The sequence below is a fragment of the Furipterus horrens genome, unplaced genomic scaffold, assembly GCF_987537825.1.
Source record: "Furipterus horrens unplaced genomic scaffold, mFurHor1.1.pri manual_scaffold_12, whole genome shotgun sequence".
Classification (NCBI taxonomy): Eukaryota; Metazoa; Chordata; class Mammalia; order Chiroptera; family Furipteridae; genus Furipterus; species Furipterus horrens.
The window spans coordinates 98251250-98276229 of NW_028327182.1; the positions used below are offsets into that span (position 1 = coordinate 98251250).

A 24980-nucleotide genomic window follows, 5' to 3' on the forward strand; every position below is an offset into this window, starting at 1 on the left:
GGAAGCTGAGGAAACAGAGCAGCATCCAAGTCCGCTGATTGTGGCCCCAAGCGGATTGACAGGAGGCCGGGACGAGGCTCTGAAGGCCCAGGGGGCGCCGGGGGCCGCCCACACCATCTGCAGAGGCAGGCGCGTCCCCTGGGTTCCCAGACTGAAATCAGCGCCATAGGCTGCATCTCTGATCCGAGACAGGGACTCGGCGTGGCCATCTGGCGGTTCCAGCAGCTCAGCCGGCACCTCCGTGAGCCCGGGGCCTGGGACGCCCTGCAGGTGCCCGGAAGTCAAACCCACGGCAGAGGCGTGGCCCTCGTGCCACCGCCCGGAGCACTTCTGAGACACAGCCCTCCGCCCTGAGAATGTGCTTGACCTTTCAACCTGGCCCACGGCTCTGACTCCTGCTGAGCGCCCTTGGCGGCCGCGATGCCCTCCTGCCCGAGGACGGTCACGTCCGCAGCGGCTTCTCCTGCCCCAGAGAGACTAGAAAACACAACCAAACACGGGACTCCAGACTCACCGTTTGCCACGCGTGCTTTGTATGTGCGTCAGAGATGAGCCCGTCTCGTCTAGACATCACGTGCCAATCGCCGTGACAAGGGTGTTCTTCATAAAAAAGAAAACGTCAAGGCTTTGCAAAGCTAAATGTGCAGGGCGGCTTTCTAGTCTCAGAATCCTTTTTCATATGTTAATATAAATGAGGACATAAAATCTGTGTGTATTATTCAAAGAGTTCATTGCATGGCGTTCTTGTCCTTAAAACATGCTTCAGTCGTGATCATCACCACTCCATGTGACGAGACGGAGGTACCTCTCTGTGTTCTCCAACAGTGAAGTGTGGAAGGGGACACCGGGCAGACGTGGGGCTGAGAGCGTCGCACGGGCTTATCTCCATTCCACAGCGGATGAGAGACACCTTGGGAGTCAGAGCAATGCTGATTTCCACACAATTCCATCACTGAGGGCCCCCAAATACACACTGCCGTCTCTGTTGTCACTGTAGAAAGCAGCCCGAGGTCCCGTGCACGCAGGGCAGTCCGGGGGCGGGGACGCCACGGGCACGGCCGGGCCCGCTGTCGCTGAGGTGCGTCTCCGCTCTGCCACAGGTCATCAAGCTCGCGTTCGAGGAGTTCGAGCTGGAGCGCGGCTACGACACGCTGACCGTGGGGGACTCCGGCGCCGTGGGCGACACCAGAACCGTCCTGTACGTGTAAGTGTGACCCCTCCCTGGCCCCTCGGCGTGGGTGTGACGCGGGCGTGCCCTGAGGCCCTGAGGCAGACGCCCCACTTCCACGCGGCGTCTGTGAGTCCGACACGCGGTTCATGCCGTGGCTTCCGAGTCTGACTTCATGGGAGAACTCACTCCGGGCGGTGTTTTGTGGGTATCGATGGTTTTCTGCAAATCATTAAAACACATGGCAAAGGGTTTCAGTTTACAGAAAGCAGGAAGCAGAAACAATGAGCTTCGCGGCGTCCTTCCGTTCTGCGCCCCCGGGGTGCGAGGCTCTCGGTGTCTGAGCAGGCTCAGGTACGTTCTAGAACAACGCCACGCGTCTTCCCAAGAGCACGCGCGCAGGGCGGGACCGCGTCCTGCAGCTGACAGGGGCGGCGTGGGGCACAGGCCCGGAGTCCTTACCCCAAGGATGACATGCGAGTCCTACCCTTCTCCTCCCAGGACCCAGCCAGCTCTGTGGTGTCACCGGGGCATCAGCAGCAGCTGCAGACGCAGGGCCGTGAGGATGGTGGTCACTCTTTACAAGACCCGCTCCATTGAATTTAGAAACGGGGGCGAGGCTGTCTCTGCTGGGCCGTGTTTACAGCACAGAGGGAAATGCCTTTGCAGCTCTGTCACCCACTTCTGCACATCGCGTCAGGTGGTGGCACCTGAAACCACAAAGCCACACAGCAAGTTGCTTTGCTGGACTTTCCCCTGTGCGTCTTAGTCTACCTGCCCAGTGCGGAGGCCCCCCGCATCGGTGAGAAGGCCTGACCCTGATGATGTCACATGTTATTCTGCGTGCTTTTCCAATAATCCTCCCAAAAGTTTAAATCCCTTTACTTATCACACTGCTATGTCTAAAGGTCCCTGTTTCCCCACACTCACCAAGTCGTTTTTCTTTGTTGCCAAATGACTCGCTAAAAATTGCATTTATGTATCAAAATGCAGATTCCTGCCCAGATGAAGGTGCTGTTTGTGGCGAGATGTTGACTGGGTGCTGCCACCCTGCTCCACTCGGTGACCCCAGGGGGAGCCGCGTTAGTTCTCCACACTTTGTCTTCCTGGCTGCAAAATATGTGTAATAAACTTCTCCCGCCTGTGGTCAGGAGCAAAATGAAATAAAGCGTAAGGACGCGCCGGAGAGCTAACAAATGTAACCCACATGTAAAACAGCTTCATTACGGCCACAGCGTCCATTTAAGGAAGGATGCCGCTGAAACAAATGAGGGAAATTTTCTAATAAATGCAAACTATAAAATATAAATGTAGCAAAGCGGTGCCATAGAAAATCCCTTAGGTCGCTATTAAAGATCTGAAGTCGCACATCCATTTTCCCTTAATGCTTCCTGTTGTTAAGAGCGCCATCGCAGGGCGTGAATTATGTTGATGGGGTGTTATTAGAACTTCCCCTCTTTAGCTCAGATCCGTCACTGAAGAACGCAACAGCCCGCGGAATCCGACGGAATGTCCCTTTGGGGACCGTCACATGGCAAAGATCGGCTGGGCAGTTAATCAGCTGCAGGGAGAAACGAGAAAAGCAACGGATACGTTTCCCTAGTAAACAAAATTACAGAAAAAGAAGGAAAAGCTCAGAGAACCCCAGCGGGTCTCCGAAGAAAGAGGTAATTTTAGAGAACACATCGACAAATCTCCATGCGTACTTACACGCCAGGCATGTTCTTAGCGTGAGGCTTCAAAGCTAACTGGCCCGGTGGGCATTTGATCAGCAGCCCCGAGGAGCAAACCCAGATACACACGGCAGGCGAGCGCCCCGCATGGTGTGCACACCCCTCTCTAGCGCGCACGCTTCGTGCGCACGTGGACAGCGCTGTGGGATCTCTCGGCTTCGGCCAAAGCGAAGAGCCGCTCAGAGAGGAGAGGAGGCCCACCAGCCCCTGAACTCAAGGCAGCCCTGCCCTCCCTGAAATCCGTGGCCAGGATAACGGAATTTTAGATCCAAATACACAATTAATTCACTGAGGAGGAAACTGGCTTAGAGGCGAAATAATGGAGCTAAGATCATGGGATTCGTTAATGGCACAGCGGTCACAGAATCTCCAAGGCCACGTCCTTGGTGCGCTAAGATAGAGCAAAGATTTAAGTCATTCTTTGGAAGTAAGCTTATAAATTATACATGTAGTTTTTTTGCATAAATGCATGAATGAAAATATAAATTAATCATTTATGCATTTATTTAAAATTTTTTTGCCTGTTCTGTGCCAACGTCTGGGCAGAAAACAACCGGGAGACATAAGCCCGCACCCCGGGGCTCTGAGCGTCTGGCGGGAGACAGATGCAGCCGTAGGTGCCTGCGACGCGCGTGTCTGAAGTGACGCTCACTCGGGGTTCCGCGGTGACCTGGCAACACACGCCCGCACGTTGCTCACGACCGTGAAGGAAGGCCCGATGGGAACCCTGCATCCTCCGGAACTCCTGGTGGTTTCCCAGGAAGGAAGGGACCCTCGACACTGACTTCCATTGTTTGCCAAAAGCCGGGGGCCGGGCAAGGCCGGTATCTGGGGAGAAGAGTGGAAAGGCTCAGTCTGGTCGGAGCCGATGCCGCGGAGACAGGTCAGGGACTCGGGCTCACGGGGCCGGGGATGGGACGCATGCATTTCTCCCACGGAAATTTCATATTCGCTTTCTGACAGATAAACCACACAAACCAGTGTTTCATTAGAATAATTTTATTTTTAAGGTTAGAGCAAAACATCATGTCCTGTAAAGTCAATTTGGAAGGAAAAAAAGCTCTTTTAAAGAAGGCAATTTAACGTGTGTTACGATATCTGTTATTTTATCAAAACCAGCATCTATTTTATTTTTAGTTTCAAATTATAGAAGGAAAAACCCTGTTTCAAACAGATAAGCAGTTGCCAAGGGGAACAATAATATTGTGTTTTTGTTTTAAAGAAGTCATCTGGTCATCTGTGAGGTCTCGCTAACTAGGACGGTTCTGGAAAAATGAAAAGGAACCCAACAGGAGAATATGCTCTCTTGTTTGAAATCCAAAATAATTCCTAAAATTAAAAAAATTAACACTTAAAATACCTGATATTCAAGTAACTTTTTCAAAGGCGACGTCGTTAATTTTGAAACGATTGGTCGTAAGGAGCCGCCCTACAGCCCATCCAGACGCGCGGCGGTCCGTCGGCGCACGGGGTGGAAACTGGCACCGCAGCGCCCGCTTCGATCCCACCTGGAGGAGGCCCGTGCGTGCGTAGCAGCGCACCAGCTCCATTCGTCTGATGGGAACAGACTGGCCCGACACGGAGTTAAGAGGACGCCCAGGGCCCAACGACGGGACGTGGGGAGATCTGCTCTCCGAGGTGCGTTTCAGGTGCCGCCTTGAACGTGTAAGTCTCTGCGATGTATGAAAACTCCCGACCCCGTCACTGAGCTGCTGAGCAACTTAACATGAAATCACGTGTCTAGACGGGGAGGCCGTGCAGGGGGCCCCTTCTGTGTGCTGGTTCCGGACCCGGGAGCTCAGGCCGAGAAGCGGGCACACAGAAAGGACACACGTGCAAGGACAGAAGAGGTGTCATCTGCCGGCCACACTGCTGCACGGACCGGTCTGGGGGTACAGAAGCAGGGGAACCCCTGACCCCTGTCCGTCTAGTGACAGCGTGGTGGGTGGTCTCAGGACGAGTTCAGGAGACTTGGAGGGGCAGGCACTCTGTGTTCTGGTGGCTTTCAATGTGTCCGTTCCCATATTTCATAAATGAAGGCACGGGAGAGAAATGGCGGAGGATGAGACACGGGCTGGTGGGAAGGGGGGGGAGACAGCATGGTGGGCAGACCAGGAGGAAAGCATGTGCTGAGAGGCTAGCAGCGTGGTCCCTCGGGTCCTCGCTGTTTGATAGCCCACGCAGGAGTCCCCCAAACACACAATATCAAGGAGAAGGGGACGGCGGGAACAGGCGCCTGGCACCTCCTTGGCTTTGTCCCTGATGGGTTCACCCAGTCCTCACGCTTCCAGCATCAGAAGCAAAGGCACGCAGCCCAGATGTGCTGCAAAAGCTCCAGGGAGCCGAACAGACCTGCGGAGTGTCCCCCCTGCTAGAGAGACACGGTGGGGACTGTCTTCCCAGGGAGGAGGTCTGTGTCTCCTCTCTGGCTCACGCGTCCATCGGGAGCCCCGAGAACCAGCCAGCCTGTCTCCGTCCTTCCGGGGACAGGGTCCCAAGGGCCACTGTCACGGACGGAAGGAAAGCAAGTCCTCCCAGGAGGAAGGTGCCAGGGACGAGGCCACAGCTCCTACAAGGGCTTATGCGCAAAGTCTGGAATCAATAAAAAAATTGCCTGAAATGTCCACAGACAGCCCAATTACCCCAAACAGAGAGCTAGGACAGAACAGAAGGAAGATACGCAGACACTGCATTATCACCTGGGGACTTTTATAATTAACTGTGATTCGTGTGTTTAAGAGAATAAATGAATGACTGATATTTTGCCGGAAGACCGTATGTACCACAACAAATCGGACAAAAATATACAAATTGAAAAACAGAATATTTGTAATCAAAGAACTCAATCTATATGGTTTGAACTGGAAGATAGCTCTGTAGAAATTATTGAAAATGAAATGGGAAAAAGTATGTACAGACGGTATGTCTGTAATTGGGGTTTGAGAAGAGTGAGAGAAATGGGGTAAAACCCGTCTTTGAAGACATGATCAGCAATAATTTACCAGTACTGACAATAGACACCAAGAGAGAGTCAGGAAATTCTACAAGCCAGTCATGGTAATACAGGAGAAATGGCACCCGGCACCTTCCCGTCAATCTGCTGAACTTCAGAAGAAAAGATCTAAACCAAACATTACCTTTAAAAGAGCGAATGTTAGATTTAGAGACGTGTCCTCAGTATAAGGAGAAGTAAAAGGACAAGGAACGGCGTCTCCAACGTGCTGGGCAAGATAAATGTGATCAGTCAACAGGGAGGCGTGATCAAAAATGACTGACTAATCAAAAAAGGGAAAACAATAAATACGGACTTTAATTTTTCATCAACTATGTTCTAAACAAAAGGCAAAAGCTCTCTAGGTAAAAATATTATAAATAAAAATATAGAGCAAGTATATGACGCTTGTAAGAGACAAATATGTAACATGCGTGGAGAGAGTCGTTGAAAGTAAAGGAATAGAAAAATACATTCCTGGTGAGGCCTAAATATTACGGATTTATAGTCATCACGCGAACTCAGCGTTATCTGTGTGTTATGCCTCCGTGAAATGTGTGACGGCAAGGCACCGAAGAAGCAGGGAGGACAGCCAATCGGAAGCGACCCCTCTGCCAACGGGGAAACCATGCGCAACAGGAAACGCACACTGAGCGGCTGCAGGTCCCTCCCTGGAGCTCCTCCTGTTTTCTGAGCTGTGCGACCTCCAGGTTCCCCCTCACGGGAAGGAACAAAGCCCCGCCTGCCCCTCCTCTTCCTCCGAGGCGCGGGGGGGGCCCCCCGACCCCCCAAGGGGAGCGTGCTGCGTGGATGGACAGATGATCGGGTGACGGGGCGGAGCACGTGCCCCTTTTCCCGGAGTCTCCTCGCTGCAAGCAAAGCTCCCGACTGGCTCAGACCCTTGTTTTGGCGGAATTGTGCTCCTTACGCTGTTTCTCCCCCGTGTGCTCCTGTGTCAGCGCGCCGAGTTCAGGGGCTCCTTCCACCAACCGTTCCCTTAGCGCAGGGGACACCCGGTGAGACGCCCGTCCCTGTGACCTGAGCACCCCCATGCAGAGGGGACGTCCCACAGATTCGCCAGATCTCTGTCAGCTACGCATGCTGTTCTTCTCAACGCGCTCTCGGCGTGCGGGGGCCTTCGACGGCCTGTGTGCAGGGGACAGCTTTGGTTTTCAGAGCAGTTTTAGGTGCAGAGCAAACTGGAGCGGGAGGAACAGGGATTTCCCATTGACTGCTGCCCCCACCCCCACCTGGCCTCGCCCGCACCGATACCCCCACCAGGTGGGACATTTGTCACAGTGGATGGATCTGCGCTGGCACGTCATCGTCCCCAGAGTCCGCAGGTGACATGTGTCCATCATGGTATCACACAGAGGAGCCTCCGTGGGGATAAACTCTGATAGTCCTACTCCCCCTCCCCCCCCCCCCCGTAGTCTCAGCTCTCCCAGGACGTCACCGAGTGGGATGCACACAGTGCGGAGCCTTTGCAGACTGGCTCCTCTACCTGGTCACATGCATGTCAGGTCCCGCCGTGTCTTTTCATGGCTCGAGAGCTCATTTCCCTTTTGTTCTGAGAATCGGTCCATCCTATGACACATTGCAAGGGAGGTTTTATAGGCGCTCACGGTCATTCCAGGTGCGACACGCCAGGCCTTTAGTGGACGAGCCGGAGTGTTTCTCAGCTTAGACGTGCTTTCCCGGAGATGTGCTGTGAATGCACAGTCATGAGAGCCACTGTCCCTTACACAGGGCGACACGCAGACCCCCACCCCAGTTCCCCAGAACTGTCCCCGTTTCAGCCCTGAAGTCCTGCACCAGGAGACGCCCTCCCGTCTCAGGTACACAGGGCAGGTGCTCACCTTCTATTGGTGCTACAAACACAGGGCACAGCTGGGCAGCTGCAGAACAGGGTAACGGCTGTAGCCCGGTGACACGGTGGCATGTGCCGCTGATGCTCTGAAGGAGGCCCTCGCGATGGACGTGCGGCTGGGGGGTGTGAGCCGCAAGGCCCCCGAGGAGGAAGCAGAGACCGCGGTGCTAACGAGCGCTTCCCCCTCCCGCGCAGGCTCACCGGGTCCCGCGTGCCCGACCTGATCGTGAGCACGAGCAATCAGATGTGGCTGCATCTGCAGTCGGACGACAGCATCGCCTCGCCGGGGTTCAAGGCCGTTTACCAAGGTAGGGGACGAGCGCCTCCACCGGGCACTGCCTCCGTGCGCTGAACGCAGGGAGGCTGGCGACATGTCGACTCAGGGACAGTGTTCCCTGCGTCCTTAATGGAAGTCCCGGTTAGAGCGTCTCTGCAGAGGGGAGCCCTGACTTCCTGAGAGCCCACGGTGCCTTTCCCCCGTCCCCGCTGGAGTCACCGCTGCGGCTCCGGGGGCACACCGGGAGCACAGCTGGCGCTTGCGTGGCATCCGTGGGTGCATGTGGGGTTCTTATGTGACGTCAGAGGACACTACGGCCAGGTGCTCGTGTAGCAGAGAACGATCTCCTTTCGGGAGTCTGGGTGACAGCCGCCCTGCAGAGGAGGACGCTCCTCCCCGGAGGCGGCTCAGTCTCTGATCCCCGTGGAGGGGCTGTCATCTCAGGGTTTGGTTCCTGGGGTGGTGGGGGGGGGGGTGACCCATGTCCTGGCCACACGCAACCCTCTCTGTTCCTCTTCGTGAGAGGTTTCATCCAGGAGGGTCTCTTAGGAAACAGATACCTTTAACCTTAGCAGACTGATTGTATTTTCAAAACGTATTATGGAAAAATTGCAAAAAAAATGAACAGAAGTAGAAAAATAATAGAAAGAACCCAAAGTGACCCATATTGGTGGACTTCTGCAAGCCACCCGGTACCTTCCGCTGACTCAGGACAGGCGTGAGCCCGGGGACCCCGGCACGAGTGGGCGCCTGCCTGGCCGTCAGCCCCAGCTCCGTCCGGGCCTCCTGCAACTTTCCTAGAGCGTCTTTGGGGAAATCAATGATATTTCCGACTATTAGACACTCCCAACCTAACCTGAAGTCGTTTTCCGCAAGATTGGAGAGAACCTATGATCCTGAGCTCAGGCTCTGGTCACGGGAACTCTGCTCAGGACCAGCCTTACGCCATCTTACAAACGCCTGCGGACCGGTACTTACGGCATCCAGATAACCAGGAAAAGGCATGTTAAACCCGTTCAGGTATTTTTACTAACACATATGTACACACAAAAAACCGTTATTGAAAAGAAAATGCTATTTATACATCGTATTCTAAGAAAATATGCAGGAGGCATTCAGGATCCAACATAAGTTACGTTCCCTGTGACTGTCTAGAGTTTCAAACTTTTAGATACTTTTCACAAGTGAAGTTGTTAACGTCTAAGGGAGTGACGAGTCACTGCCGTACAGCAAGGACAGTGACTATTCGGTGGCTTTGCTGTCGGGGGGCCGCTCCACAGAGAGGGAGAGTTAATGTGGGAGTGACTGTCAGGAAACCGTGACGTGGACGCGGGCAGAACAGGCCACAAGGTCCCTCTCTGGGCTCCGCACGCTGTCCCGGCGGAGGAGCTCAGTGTGGTCCGGGCCCCTCACTGCCGTGGCGCGACCGTGCGGGTCTGGGCGTCACAGAAATCGGGGCGCAGTGCAGGTGGCCCCTGACCCCTGAAATGCAAATGCATTTTTATGGGCCGATGCCACTGACTGCTGCCCTTGGGTGGGTGCCGAGAGCGTCGCATCGATGAGCACATCCGTCCCAGGGCTGCTCACTGTCTGCTTGTGCACATCCTTTGGGTGCCCCCCGGAAGCAGGCTGTGACACGTCACACTGGTCCCTTCGCTGACGACTGCGTTCACGAGAACCGTGGACGCTCTGCATGAGTGGGCGTGAAGGTGGAAACGAGAGACGTGAATCTGGAGAGTCGGGGTTTTTATTGTCCTCCGTTTTACTTGGTGAAGTTGGGGAGACACCCACTATGTGGCCCAAGGGTGCTCTGTCCAGGTCCCAGGAGCTGGAAACATGAGTCCCTGATACCAAGCCCACAGGGCAGACGATTGAAGAGAGTCTACCAACCCCAAAACAATGAGCGCTGTGGGGGACGGTGTCTGGGGCAAAGGGGGAGACACACGGGTGTGGCCACTCTCTTCCTTGTGAGCTGAAGGGGTCCCCACGCGAGGAATTCCTGGGATGGGGACCGGCCCCACACGGGCGTCCCGACCAGCAGTCTGAAAAGCCCCTCCTTGCTGCAGGCGCGGGGCCTGGGGGGGCTGGTGACACTTTTGAATCAGAAACACCCTAAAAAAAGGCACCATTTCCACCCCGTTCTAAGGTGAGGACAGAATGCGCCCGTCATTGCTGACGACTTCCTGACGTTTGGACTTGTAGACTTGACCTTAGACGGAACCTCCAGGTGACTGTGCATCTGTTCAGGGAAGCGTGGCCCACGCAGGACCTCCACTTGCTGCTGCCTTGGGTGGACTCTGAACGCGTCAGCAAAACACACACACTCTGCCCCGGTGGCAGCAGCGGGTCCCAGCGGCACGGTGCTGACGGCCCGGAGCCCCGAGAGGCCGGCCTGCCCCCCAGCGCTGGCCTCGGACTCTGGGGGGACACAGCTGCTGTCAGTTAGAACATCAGTCTCTCACTTCAGTCTGAACGACCTCCAGGCTCACACGGGGTCTGTTTCACGAAGGGAACATGAGTTCCCCACTGCTGGTTCCCACCAGACACAGAATCGCCCCCCGGGTCCCACGTGTGCGCAGACCAGTGGGAAGGGGCTGCTCCACGCGGACCCACTGTGCGCAGGGACCTGCCGGGCTGGTATCCCTTCACCGTGCTGGAAGTGGCGGCATCCACGGCGCATCATCTCTGAAATACGCGTGAGGCTTAGTTTTATGGGTCACCCCGACCGGGCCGTGGGTGCCCAGACGTCCGGTCACGCGAATTCTGGGCATGTGTGCGAAGGGGGTTCTGGATAAGCTCAGCGCTGGGATCGGCACTGAGGAAGCAGACCGCCCCCCGCCCAGTGCAGGGGGGCGCGCCCCATCAGTCGCAGGGCTGAGCCCAGCTAGCTGAGGGAAGGAGGAGTTCTCTCTGCCCAACGGTCTTCGAGATGAAGCGCTGGTCTTCAGGATGGCGGCTGTGGACTGAGGTTTGGGCTGGACCTGCCCCGTCTGCTCTCCTGACCTGAGCTTCCTGGTCTCAGAAATGTGAGCCGATTTCCTATAGCAGATCCATCTCTTTATTTATCAGCGGATAGGAAGATGCTTCACGGATGAGTCGCCCTCTCTCTGCCTCCCTGGCGGGCCCTGAGCAGTGCGGCCCTTCTCCCCGTGGGTGGGTGGGGGAGGGTCTGCTCCCATGGGGTTGTGCACATTTGCACGGGGCCTGAGTGAAGCTGGCGGATGTGGGGGTGCGGCCGCTGACCGGGTGAATGCCCGCTGGCCCAACCAGGACGCGGTCCCCCACTCCTGGCCTCGTCAGAGGGAAGCCGGCCTGGGCTCAGGGGTGTCGGGCAGGAGAGGACCTGTCAGAGTAACAGAGGGATTTCCTAAGTTCCCAAAGACGGGGGGCCATGGGGGGGGGGCTGCATGAACTAACTTCTAGCTCCACGTAACCTTTGATTTTAATTTTGTGCAGACTCCCAGTCAGATGTCACCAGTCACCTCTAATGTGTGGTAGTTCTCCTTTTCTTGTCTTTTCCACAGTAGATACGGTCTTGTATCTAACGGGGATTGAAGCAAACAGTAAGGCCCCGAAGTAAACCTGCCGGTTTTGGGCTACTTTGTGTGTGAGGCCGTGGAGGCGGGTCGCACATCGCTCTTCTCTCCGTTGGAGTCTTTCCCCCGTTACCAGTGTCTGCGCGCTCTGATCGTTTCTGTTGATCTTCCGATGTTTTCTAAATCCTTTTGGTCGTGAGATGCTCAGAAGACCACAGCGGGAGCTACGCTGCACGTTAATTATTGCGTTCAGTCCTTTCTACTTCCCTGGACATGAACTCCATCCTGCCAATTTATTTTTGTTAAGTCTTTGCGTCTGTGACGCCCTCCTAGCAAGTCGTTCTCTGCAGACAGATGGGTGCTAATCAGCCCCTTCCTTCTTCCGCCTCAGTCGCACCGGGATGGGCCCAGCGAGTCCGTAGCATTAGAAGCAGGTTGGCTGAGGATGTCAGCCAGACCCCAGACCAGAACGAGCGCACAGCCAGCTCACGCTCCTGTGGCTGACGCACTCTGCCTGGGGCCTGTCAGAATTCCAAGGTCCAGGTGATCCCACGCTATGTCGTTTGGTTTGTATGTAGGATGCACCAGAAGAGTATTTTTTCAAGAAATGGTTTACTTTTCTGTTTCATTGTTTCTTTGGTTTGTTTTACTTTTTGCAAAACTTTTTTTTTCTACCTAGATTTCCTAAACAGCTTTCCTTTTCTCTACGCAGTATGCAGCCTTTCTAGGCCATTCCGTGTGTCTGTGGAGTTGACGTTACGACCAACAGCATGTTCATCTAGATTTTGCTTTTGGGTTTCAGCGCAGCCGTGAGCCAATCACTCATCTTCTGGGCGGTTCTTTCGTTATCTGTGAAGTGAGGGTTAGTGTAATTGGATAAATTCCACAAATAGATATGAAGGCTCATCGAAGTCTACAGAAGGGTCCTCGGTCGGGAGCTGGAGTTACACAGAGTTTGGCAAAGGGGGGGGGGGGGAATCCGCCGTGTACCCAGAGGCATCTCCCTAGAAAGGAGCAGAGCCCTGGTTTTGGAACAGCCTGCCCGGTGTGCTTCAAAAGGGGCTTCGACCCCACAGTCTCTCTCTCCGTGGTCCAGTGACGCTTCAGGAAGCCCCTCCGCAAGCCCCCTGCCCCTCCTGCCTGCTCCCCTCCCAGAGCTGCGCTGTTTCCATTCTCGAAGTCGATTCCAAAACAGCAAACTTCCCAGTTCGTTCTCAGTCCACGTCAGTGTCACTGTTATCTGTGCAGACTTTTCGCTTCCTTGTCAAAAATGTGCTTATCAATCCAGTTCCTGGACAGTAGCCCAGACTTCCCATTCCCCTCCTCTCTCCCAGCGGCGGGCTCAGGACAGGCCCGTTTCCTGGTTCCCTCCCTTCTGGTCAACGTGACACGTGACGGACCTCATTTTATTCTTTGTCCTTTCCTGTGACATACAGGGGTGTGTCCTCTCTCCTTCAAGGATATAACCCTCTGTGGCCATTGCTGCTCTTCTTGTCTTTCCTCAGAGTTTTGTCCTCGTACTATTTATGTGCTCGGTTCTGATTCTTGCAGATTTTATTAAAACAAATCACAAACCCTGTCTTGTGACCTGGCCTCTCCGTGGATATGTGTGTCCACGTGGGCTTTTGCAGGTGTCTCCCACAGACTCCGTCTCCTCCAGGCTCCGTCCTCCGCGGGCGTGGGCACAGGTGGGCCATCCCCACACTCGGAGGAGACTCTTCGCTAAAAAGGAAAAGGAAATTGGAGCGTGGAGAGCGCACGCCTCCGCCGCCGCTGTTCTGAGCTGTGTTTGAGTAATGGCCGCTGTAACGTGCTTCCTCTTTCTGGAAACTCTGTGAAGGGAGCATCATGACCTGGACCTCGTAGGGCTTTTGAGAGAACAAGCAAGATGTCACTCTGTATGTGTGCACGTACAGCCACCTCCAGACGTGACGGGCACCGGGCACGGGCAGCGCCCCTGCCGCAGGGTCACCGACAGGCTGCGTCTTCGGCTGTCAGCGCGGCGCCCACTAGAGGCCCCTGCGGTCCTTCTCCTGCAGCGTGACGTGCTCTGAGGACGCAGCTTGTGACACACGCCTTGTGTTCTGGTTGTGACTGGCTGGGGATATGGAAAGCTTCTCCATTGACTTTCGCCCTGTCTCTGGTTTTCATTCATGAAACTCATTCGTAGAAGAAAGAGGAGCGGTTGACTATAGAGTTGGCACTTTTCTGACCGTGTTCCGATGGTGGGTAAGAAAACCGCTCCTTGTTCCAGCTCTGCCCCCGTCCCTTGTCTCCTTCGGTTTCTCTCTCTCTCTCTCCTTCCTTATCTCCATTTCTGTCTCTAGCTGCACAATATTCCACAGTGTAGGTGGATAGGCTGTAGTTTATTCAATCAGTCTTCCCACCTATTGAAAGTTTATTTTCAGCCTTCTGCTTTGAAAAGTAATCTGGCATAATTAATAGCCTTGTGAATTTATCTTTTCACATATTTTTGAAGCAAAATGTATGAGAGAGGACCCAAAGAACCCAGAATTATCCTCCGGAGGGCAGGTCCCCGGTAATCGAGGCTTCCCCCACTCGGTGAGGGCTCTAGGAGCCCATTTGGATCAGGGCACCAGCTGGCGTTGTTGTGAGAGGCTGCGTTCGGCTGCAGTGAATTTTTTTTTTTTTAAGACTCAGCACGTTTGCCCACTTCATGTCGGGTGATTTACGAGTGCACCTGCCCGCACTGCGCTGAGGGGTCAGCAGTTTTTGACCAAAAAGCAGCAGGACCCCCATGCCCCACCCTCCCTGTTCACCTGATCTCTCCCTGAATGACTTTGTTTTGTTTCCCTGGATGAAAAAGTTCTCAAAGGGAAGCGTTTTGCCTGTGGAAGAGGTGAAACAAAAAATGGCAGAAGCACTAAAAGGCATCAAAATCAACAAGTTTAAAACTGTTTTGCCCAGTAGAAAAAAAGTTTTGATAGGTGCGTTGAATCACATGGAGAATACTTTGAAGCTGACTAAAGTTTAAACATAGAATAAATACACAACTTTTGGGGTCCCCCTTCATATGCAGAAAATACTTCTTTCTAGTGAACATCTAAATTAGTCTTCTGTCCAAGAAGCATCATGGACAGAAATACAATCTTTGGTTTCTTTTTTTACAATTGTCACTAAACACCTAATTAATTCATTGTAATTATAATTTTAAACAGAAATATTTTGATTTATAAGGGGAAAAAGCCATTTTAATAATTAAAACGAATAAAACCTGCCTAAAGAAAATCGACACCAATTCTGCACAGTCACGTCCAGACAATTGAAGAGAGAATACTTGTCAGTTAATTTATGAAGCTCCATTAATCTGTTGTCACTCTAGGCAAAGACATTGCAAAGAATGAAGTGACAGACCAATGTCCCTCATGAATATCCATATCAAAGCCCTTAACAAAATATAGCAAATAACATTCCATATATTATATATATATATTTGTGACAAGACATTGTTTTTTTCCAAGAATGAAAGACGTTTAATATTTGAAGGTCAGTTCCCACAATCCATCATACCAACAGGACAAGGGAGAAGCAGATGATGGTATCGATGGGGGCAGAAAAGCACTTGACAGAACCCAGCCACACCTGGACTGGTTTCCTGCACAGACCCGGCGGCTCCGCCGCGGGAATGCGTCCTCTCACGTCTCCGGGGCCCCGGCCCGAGGGAACCTGCTGCCGGTCTCAGGGCCGTGCCCTTCCCGGATCGGCTGCGTCTTCCCACCCTCTTCTCTTCTGTGCGTCTCTTCTGTGGGTCCAGGGCTCACCCGCCTCATAAGGGGGAGTCTCCTCATGTCAAGATCTTTAACCAAATTACAGGTACAGCGACCCTTTCCCAAGTGAGCTCGCATGTATTTTCCAAGAGTGAGGAGCTTGATGGATATTTGGGGGCCACCACTGAATCAGCTACGGTGCCCACTCATGATGAAGGTCCCCCAAAATGTAGGAAGAGAGAGGACTTGGCTCTGTTTGATTCAGAGTATCTACAAGTAAGACCTCCAGCTGCCCCTAGAGCTGAAGTGCCGGGCCGAATGCCGCCCCCTGTGACCGACAGCAAGGCGAGGTGCCCGCCCTCCACATGCTGTCCACACGGCGCCGGGACGTCCAGTCACTTCAAACAGGGAGGCGGGCCGTGCATACTGAGAAGCAAGAAATAAAACAGACTATTTTCAGGGGATATTTTGTCCATCTAGACTGTTGCCCCAAAATTACAGAAAACCTCGTAGAACCCCTGAGCCCGTCTGTGAGAGTAGGATTCGAGATGAGTGTACAGAAAGCCACTATATTCCTACGTTCTGACAACAAACAGGCAAACACCAAACTCAGAAGGTCAGCACCATTTCCGGTCACGCAAAACAACGCGACGCTTAGATGGGAGCTAACCAGCCGTGGAGGACTCTGCTGAAAAGCGCACAGCGTTGCGGGAAGAAGCTAAAGATTGAACTGCGCGGAGAGACCCCCGTGGAGACGCCAGTTCCCCCCAAATTGGTTTAACATGGTTACTGTCAATATCGCAGCAAGACTGTTCTGTAGAATGAGACAAGATTATTTAAAAATGTATATGGAAAGGCAAAGGAACTTGAGTAGCTAAAATAAATTTGAAAAGTAGTGAAACAGGAGAAGCAGTCAGCCCAGCCAGGAGACTCAGCGTGTAGCCACAGGCACCAGGACCGCGTGGTGCGGGCGGATGGGCAGACGGACACACAGATCAGCGAAACGGCCCCGAGAGCCAGAGGCGACCACAGGCCTGTGCCCCCCGGGCTCCCGACAAGGTGCAGAAGCAAGTCAGCAGCAGAGAAACATTCCTGCCAACAGAAGGCGCTGGGCCAATCAAACGTAAACTTTAAAAACCCTCCGTCTGTGGCTTATGCTTTATCCAAAAATTAACTCTAAGTGGACGAGAGGGTCCAATATAAAAGGCAAAACTGCAAAAGCGTTAGAAAAAGATAAGAGAAAGATTTTGTGACTTGGAGCTTGGCCAGTTCTTAAACTTGGCCCCAAAACACAATCCATCAGTCGAAAAATTGACAAAGCAGAACCTCCTCCAGAAAGGAAAGCTTTGCTCTGGGAACGGCCATGTGAAGAAGGTGGGAAGGTCGGCTTTCAGCCAGAAGAGCATGTTCTCAAGCCGAGTATCTGGTCGAGGGCGCGCGTCTGGAATACATAAAGAACTTGAAGCCTCAGCAGTAAAGCACTCGCACCGCTAACACACGGGGAAAAGGCAGGTCGAGGCCTCTCCTCTAAGATGACGTGCAGATGGCAAATAAGCCCAAGGACCGAAGTGAGATATCGTCACACACCTGTCAGCATGTCTATAATTTTTTTAAAATACTGGCAATGCCAAGCACGGCCAGGGACGCAGAGAAACTGGGTCCTTCAAACACTGCAGGTGGGAACAGAAATGGTGTTGTCACGCTGGAAACCTGTTCGGCAGGTCCGTGTCCACACCATGATGTAAGAACACAACAATCACGTGAACAGGAGTGTTTATAGCAGCTCTGTTCATCACAGCAAAAAATGGAAGCTACCCAGACGCCCTGAACCATGCGAGTGACGCAGAAACCGTGGTCCATCTCTGCGGGGACGTGCTGTTCAGCGAAGAAAAGGAATAACCTGCTGACGTGGACAGCGACCGGGCGCCCCTGTAGAGCGCGGTGCGGACTGGAACGGACGCTGATCCCGAAAGGTTCCGTGTGGTAAGACGCCACATGAATGACAAAACCACAGACCTTAGGTGGAGGCGGGGTCCTTGAGCTGCTGGACACACTTGTATCTCATCTGTTTCACTGTCCATACCAAGTGATAGATGTTACCCCGGGGACTGGTGGTGGTTTAGGGGGGTCTTCCTCTATTCCTTCTTACAGCTTCAGGGGAATCTATGATGATCTCAAAATACAAAATATAGCAACAAGTCATAAAATCCCATAGGAATTCATGACCACATCACAGACGGAGACCCAATACTCACACGGTGCAACCCTCCCCGCTACCGCCTTTGTATTCAGTACGCTCTCCTGTTGCTTCCGTGGGGGAGACCTTGCTTTGCTTTGGAAACCGGTCTCAGTGAGCTGCACCTCGTTGTGGCCGCCGGCAGCTCTGTCCAGGTCCTTCCTGTCTGTGCACTTCCACTGCTGTTGGGAAAGGGACGCACCAGTGCGGTCCATGAAAGCTCATTCCGTGCAGTGTCACAGGTGAAGAGCGTGATCCACGCTGAAGGACGCATGATGCTCAGTGACGACCCGCATCTGCCCTCTCCTGTTGGCTGGGTGTGTCGCCTTTTACTGGGATGTCCTCGGGTGGCTTTAGAAGCTGCCCGGGTTGACTTTACCTTCCAGTGTCCCATTGGAATAAAAATCTGTTTAACTTTGTTTACAAATCACACAGCCTATCGAATTCAGCCCCAGGAAAAGCCAGAGCTGTGTATGTTGTCAAAAAGTAGGTTTTCCACGAAAGCAAGCCCTGGCTCCCAGGGGAAATCTCTTGAGTCGAGACCAACCAGGATGGGGTGGTTGGCACACGGGGAGCCTGGCTGCTGCCGAGGATGCTAGTCTCGTCCTCGGTGACAATGGCCCTAGGCAAGGATACGTCCACCCCAGTGAGCGGCATGGATGGTTTGCGTGTGTTTTCCCCTCGGCCAGTGCTGTGATCGATACACACAATAGCGCTGGGTTTCTCCCCTCCCTACGAGGCGGGTCAGGTGAGGAAAATGAGTTTGCCCTCCACTCCTTGGAGCTTTGCGATGCCTGACAAGCAGAGTCTGGTGATAGGACTGAGCTGCGTGCTTCACGTGAGCAGGAAGCCAGCCTCTCAGCCCGTCCTTTTAGTGTTTCTGTCTGCTTATCTTTTTCATTTTCCTTCCCATTTTCAGCCTCACTGTATTATTTTTTTTTGAGGAGTAATATATAAAGGGGCTAATAACATAATGACTGATAGAGCCTTCAGGTGTCCACTGGACCCATCCCTTCATCCTACCATGTGAGCATTTGGGAAAGATTCTGAAGGCGCCGTTCATTTTCTGTTGAGAAGAAAAGGAAACACCCATTAGACTTGCTCCTAGAAATGCTTTCTGTCATGTTGAAAAAAATACCTTTTACCCCAAACCATTCCTACGGCTTCCTCTATATCTAACTACACAAAGCATCACACATCTGTTGCTTTGAAAAATACATAATGATAATGTTGCTATAATTTTATTACCAACAATAAAACATATAGAAGGCAGAAAAGTAAAAGAAGAAAGAAAGAAATGAAACATTCGCACAGCTAAAACCACCAAACGGCAGACTTAATTTAAATAGTCCATGTTATTGACATTCACCGGGATCCTCTATTGTGCCCAGCACTGTTGTGAGCTCGGGACGTAGAAGTTTCCAGTGGGCAAGCATTCGGAGACCCCACCTTCCGATCGGGAGTGTGGGTGCCCGCCGCCTCCGGGAAGAGACAGGCCCCTCCGGACTCCGGCCACAGCTGGCCGTCCCGCCAAGGTCTGGCGCAGAGGCAGGCTGCCCTCCCTGCGTCCTTTGTGATGACATGTGTATGACTGTACCTTCTTGTGACAGTAAGAACGCACATCTTACTTCATTGCTTCCGAGGCGTGGGTGGCTTTTCATGTTCAAGTTTAAGAGCTCTGAACTGGGATACGTCTTACCGTTGTCGGGACGATGCCTCACGCCACGGCGCCTGCTCTTCCCAGGGCCGCGCGAGAGAGTGTGCGTCTTGTAGCCGACGGGGTCTGAGGGCCCCTGGGCTCCCTGGCAGCGGTGATCACAGGGAGGATGACGCCGGGTGGACAGGGGACCGCAGAGGCGCGGGGCTCGGGTCTTCAGGACAGCGACGAGACCCTCTCTCCACGGAGAGCGGAGCTGGATGGAGGGCGGGAGCACCTCGCAGACACTGGGGGTCTCCCAGCAGGAGGGGGCAGCCGGTGCAGGCCGGGGGGCGGGGGGCAGAGCGGGCAAGGTGTCCGGGTTTGGTGGGGGCCACAGCAGAGAGGGCGGTGCCCCGGCACTGTGTTGTCGTGATGCCAGGAGGCGCCCGTGGGGGCGACGTGTGGGGCGGTGGCCTGAATGGCACGTGTTGTGTGAGGAGCAACCTGACCCGTGTGTGGGACAGAGGCCGCGGGGGGGCGAGGCCTGAGCGACGGCAGGTGGCCGGGCAGCTGGCCGGATGTGCGAGGGGCCCCCGAGAGGGCAGGGAGGGCTCACCAGGTGGGCACGCAGTCTGCAGGGTGCTGAGCGGACAGGTGGACGGGACAGACAGACGGCTGCACCCGAGAGGGACACGGAGTGGCATTGCAGGAGGCAGGGCTGAAGACTGCGCTGGAATGGGGAGACCAGCGAGGGGGCGTCCGAGTCAGGGGTCTGCGCCGGTGTCCGGCTCATGCGCCAGGGCGTAAGGTGACTCTGGGCGGGTGGCAGCGTTGGGACAGAGGCGCTGTGCGGGGGTCCCTGCTTCCCCATCATTGAAGTCGGCTCCCGTCTTCGGAAACGCAGCCCCGCGTGCCCGCTGGGAGTGAGAAGGACGCTCGCCGCCCCCCTCCCCGGCCTTTGCTCTCTGGTCCATCACCTTCTCGGGCCGTATGAGCACAGGCTGGGGCTCCTGCGGCCGCGGTTCTGGAAGCCTCGTGCCCTTAGAAACTGCGCCAGGCAGCAGCGCGGAGCGGAGCCCTCTGGTCTCGGTGCTCATGCCGCTGACCTTGCCGCCCTTCGTCTCGAAGGGTCACTAAACCCTCATGGGGCGCGTCTGAGCAGCATCTGCGGGCCCCAGACGGTCTAGCAGAAGTGGGGACTTTTCAGATGCACGGACCTTAAAAGAAATCTAGGCAACGTCAGGGTTCGTGCCCTGGAGGAATAAGACCTATTTTCTAACGAAATTCAGGCGTAAGAAACGGTAGGAGCTGGCACCAGATACCCCGATTTACATAATCGCCTGGTTCTTGAGTGAAGTGGGGCTTAATTTCACTTCTGGATGTTAAGACTCTTCTAGTGATCACTCCGGGTCTGAGGGTCCTCGCCAGCGTTTTTATCAGCCGCTCAGGCACAGATGCTCAGATCAATTCTGGCGACTGATTGATATACAGACGCCCCACTGGTTTTGAAAGAGCTCGTTTCATCTCTGAATCTGATTAAAATGGCTTATTAGTAGCCTGCGTAAGTAAATTAAATAATGCTCCCACATTGCCATGAAATCTGACAAACCTTTGTGAAAGAAAGAGATGAATGTACTGAACAGAAGTTTTCTGAAAATCATGAGTTTGCAGGACCATCTTCAATGAATTCTTTCGTATCTAAATAAATCCAATTATGAGTATTTTTTCATAAAGTATATTGATGGAGAAAGCTTCCCGTGGCGTGGAAAACAATCTCCAGATTCAAGAATCACGAGTTCTGCAAAGTCTCTTTCTCTTTCATCTTTAGTAACTATTTCGCTGTTTAGTTACGGAAGTCTTCATTGTAACTCTTTCCAAGCAGATCTGTAGAAAGTGTTGAATAGTTACATGCGATTAGCTCCCTTAGTTGTTACAATTACTTCCGGTTATTAAAGCGGAGACAGGGTCCTCTACGTACCAGGAACTTGAACTTCAAAAGAGGCGGGGCTGTGTCCTCAGCTCCCAGCCTTCAGCCGTGCTTCCGGTTTTATCTGCGGCATCTGATGACTTGGACCGAAGCAGAGCGTTGTGAGCATCTCGGGCGCCGTGGGGTCTGGGCAGTCGCTGTACCACGCACGCCATGTGGTAAAGGTGGCGGAACTAGACGCACACGTTCTGCGTACCTTGGCGCCGGCGACTGGTCTCGGCCCACATGCTGTGTCCGTGGCCAGTGGCTTCTAGGGTTATAACAAAATGCTGAGTTTCCACGTTTTCAAAAACCTCTTGATAGCGTCTCCGCTTCAGACTGGCAGAGCCGAGGAATAAACATGCTGTGTCATGACATTGAAGAATGCGCTGTGACGTTGGTCTGGAAGAGCCGGGGTGGCCTCTGTCCCGCCGACCCGTCCACTGGTTGATTGGAAACGTCACCGTCCTGGTTAAGAGCAAGTCGGAGACATTACGCTTGTAGAGATTCGAACGGGAGCCCCCAGCATCTGCGCGTCTGACGCTTCCAGCTGTTTCATCCCCAGGACGGAACGACCGAGCATCTGAAATGATGGCGAGGACCACAGACGTCATGTACGCCGTGGGCTGGAGTTCTCAGGAGCCGTGGGAGCCGCGCCGAGGATACAGTCCCACGCCCAGGATTTTTCTCTTTTCTGACTGATATGAATCATCGCGTCCTAACAGCGACGGCAAAGGGAGCGATGCCTTTTTACAGCAAAAACAAAACGTGCCGCTTTTTTATTTTCTTCCGTAAATCCAGAGGCGTTCCCCGCCCACGCCGTGGTACTCAGGGCATGTGTCAGGGCTCACCGTTCCTGCGCTACCGTGAGTGGTTGTCAGAACGGCAGAGACGTCCGCAGAGGAGCCTTGCTGGTTCCTGCTCTGTGCGACCTGAAGCGCGTGATTACGCTGCACCCCGTTCTGTCCCAGTGTGCCCACTACACGCACCTCGTGGCTGTTTTACCACCTTTCTCTCGGCGGAGGCAGTAACGGGGCGGCGTGGCCAGCCAATCCATGTTGTCCCGAATTCTTATTCAGAGAAAACTGAATTCTGCATAAATAGACTAAACTAGGCCACATCTGGTGCTATCAAGCACACGCAATAAACCTTTTTGAAAATCGTGGTATATTTACATTTTGTACTTACAGGCAAATTGGCTTCCTATGCTGATAAATGTGTGTCCCTATTTATAGTTAAAGAATAAATGCATTAAACAGGCAGTGTTATTTTTAATTTTTACATTTCAATTACAGTTGACATTCGATCCCACTTTGTAAGACTGTCAGGTGCACAGCATCGCAGTCAGACCATCACATACTTCACCACGTGGGCCCCCTGGTATTCCGAGCACCCACCTGGCGCCACGTGTGTTATGACAACAGCATTGACTGTACTCCCTGGGCGGGATTGCACGCCCCCTGCACCGGCGACCCTTTGGTTTGCAGGCTGGCACTCAGACCACTGAGCTGGGGCTGCGTCCCGTTTTTATATCCGTGTGTAAAGACGTAACGACATCTCGACGTGGTTTTGAAGAATCTTTTGATCCACACGCACATTGGTGGCAATAACGCAATGTTCAGATTGTCCAACTTTATGTGTTTTTATTAAATAAACTTCTCTTATTTTCAAATAGTGTCAGGTGCAAAGAACATTGGCAAAGATGGTAGCAGAGCGAGTTCCCACGCCCCCGCCCCCCAGTGCCTCCTGAGTTAGCACCGCACATTCGTGTGGCTCTTGTCAAAAGTTGGAGACAAGGCTCACTCATGTCCCCATGTCACTCAGATTTCCATCGTTTTATGGAGTGGCCTCTTTCTAGGCCCGGATTCCGTCACACTTAGCTGTCCTGCCTCCCTCAGCTGCGACCGTTCCGCGGGCCGTCTGTGTTTGAAGACCACGCCAGTTCTGAGGACCGGTCAGGGGTTTCTGTAGACTGTCACGGAGCTGGGAGCTGTGTGATGCTTTTCTCGGGATGAGACAGGCCGTAGTTTCTTCCAAGAAATACCACAGAGTCGTTACATCTTTTAACAACTTATCGAGTAATTGTGGGGGGGGGATTAGTTTGGCAATTCTCAGGTGACTTGTTACCTCATGCAAATTAAAACAATAACAGGAATATTAACAATAGCAAACAGATGAGACCTTGATTCAACATCAGGATCCACTGTAAGCACTTGAAGGACACACACCTGACCTTCACTGAGATCAGAACTCTCATTATCCACCATCTGGAAAACAGACCCCAGGCTGCTCACTGGCCGTCCCCTTGGTGGTGGCCAATGTCACCAGGAACTCGGACGGGCTCCAGAGTCTTCTGAGCGCGCCCCTGTCTGGCCGTGTCTGGTCCGAAAGCAGCAGGAAGACAGAGTAATGGACTCATGACAAACCGTTGGCTGAAGGTAATTTCTCTCAGTGAATCATACACGCAGAAATGTTTACTCGAGGTGTTAGGATTTGATATTTCATAAAAACACATGCTAGTTCTTAGACAGCCGCAGATGAGTCAGCAAATCTGAATCATTCTCCCCATTGTTTCGGTTCTTTTCTCTTTTTCCTCCTGTTGAGAAAACGGGTCATTATTGTTTCAAAGGGATGGCCTGGAATGGAGACTTCCCCGCTTTGCCCCTCCGAACACCCGCACGGGAAATCTAATGCATGTGCACTTCAGAAGCGTAAGTAATGTGTGTATTTTTATTCCTAGGAAGTAGAAACCCCAGAATGGTAAAACTGTTGCTCCTTTTTGATGACTCAGGTTCATCCTCCCTTTTCATTTATTCACTTCGGAGACCACAGTGCGGCAGGCTACATGTTTAACGTTTGCAGGGAGCGTGACCGTGGGAATAAATGGGGAGCATCTGGCCGGTGCAGATTGCGGGTCTAATAAGTCCCTTCTGCAACCACGTGGGCGGAGGCAGCTGGGCGGCCGCGGCTCGGAGTGCCGGCCCTGCTGCGTGTGAGCGGGGACGGGGGGGCGGGGCAGCTGCTCACGCCCTGGGAGCCGCCCCCCGGCCAGGCCAGTGACTCTGGTGCGGAACGTGTATTAGGATTAAAGGACCACAGCCAAAATGAAACAGAAAGAACCCAAAACCTTAAATATGCGTGTAGCTCGAGTATAATAGAAATGAAAGTCGTGTGATAACAAACGTATTTCTCCTTATTGATTCTGAGAAACAAAACCGTGTGACTCACACCGACGTTCATTCCTCTGAGACGCGTTTCATGGCGGATCAGGCCCTTCTCTTCTCCCTGCTGGGCATGTCCACTGGACACGTGCTCTGACGCCGCCCAAGACGAGGCTGCTCTTCCTGGGCTTCCTGGCCTGTCTGAGCTCATCTGTGAAAGCCTGTGCCTCTGGTCACCCCAGAAGGTTGGGGGCCACTGCTCTAAAAGATACATTCCCTGAATAACCAGAGCAGAATGGTTCCCAGGGAAGTCAGGTCATTGCCATCTGCTGAGAAGCCACACGGCGTTTGAAGGAACAGGATGTCTGTGGAAACCACACAGAACCATATGCGTTTTGTGATCATTTTTCCAGCCTCATGGAGATAAAATGGACCTGTGACGCTGTGTGAGTGGGAGGTGGACAATGTGGGGACGTGACCCTTGTCTCTGTGGGGACATGCTCACCAAACAGGTGAGGTCCATTAACAGTCCATCAGCCCCCAGCGTTGCCATTTTATTTCTGTGGTGAGATATGGGAACTGTCACGTGTACAGGACGGCGCTGTGGGCCACCCCCTCGCCCCCCTCATCCCGAGTTTTGCTTTCCGTGGTTTCAGTGACTTGTGGCCAACCAC

General features: G+C 53.3%; 1 protein-coding gene across 1 annotated transcript in view; it reads left to right on the plus strand.

Annotated features, from left to right (window-relative positions):
• CSMD1 (CUB and Sushi multiple domains 1) overlaps positions 1–24980 on the plus strand; it is a 601662-nt gene that overhangs the window by 430590 nt on the left and 146092 nt on the right. The window contains exons 12-13 of the mRNA XM_090258247.1: positions 1101–1204; positions 7959–8071. Of these exons, the coding sequence (XP_090114373.1) occupies positions 1101–1204; positions 7959–8071 (217 nt within the window). The remainder of the gene's footprint in view (positions 1–1100; positions 1205–7958; positions 8072–24980) is intronic.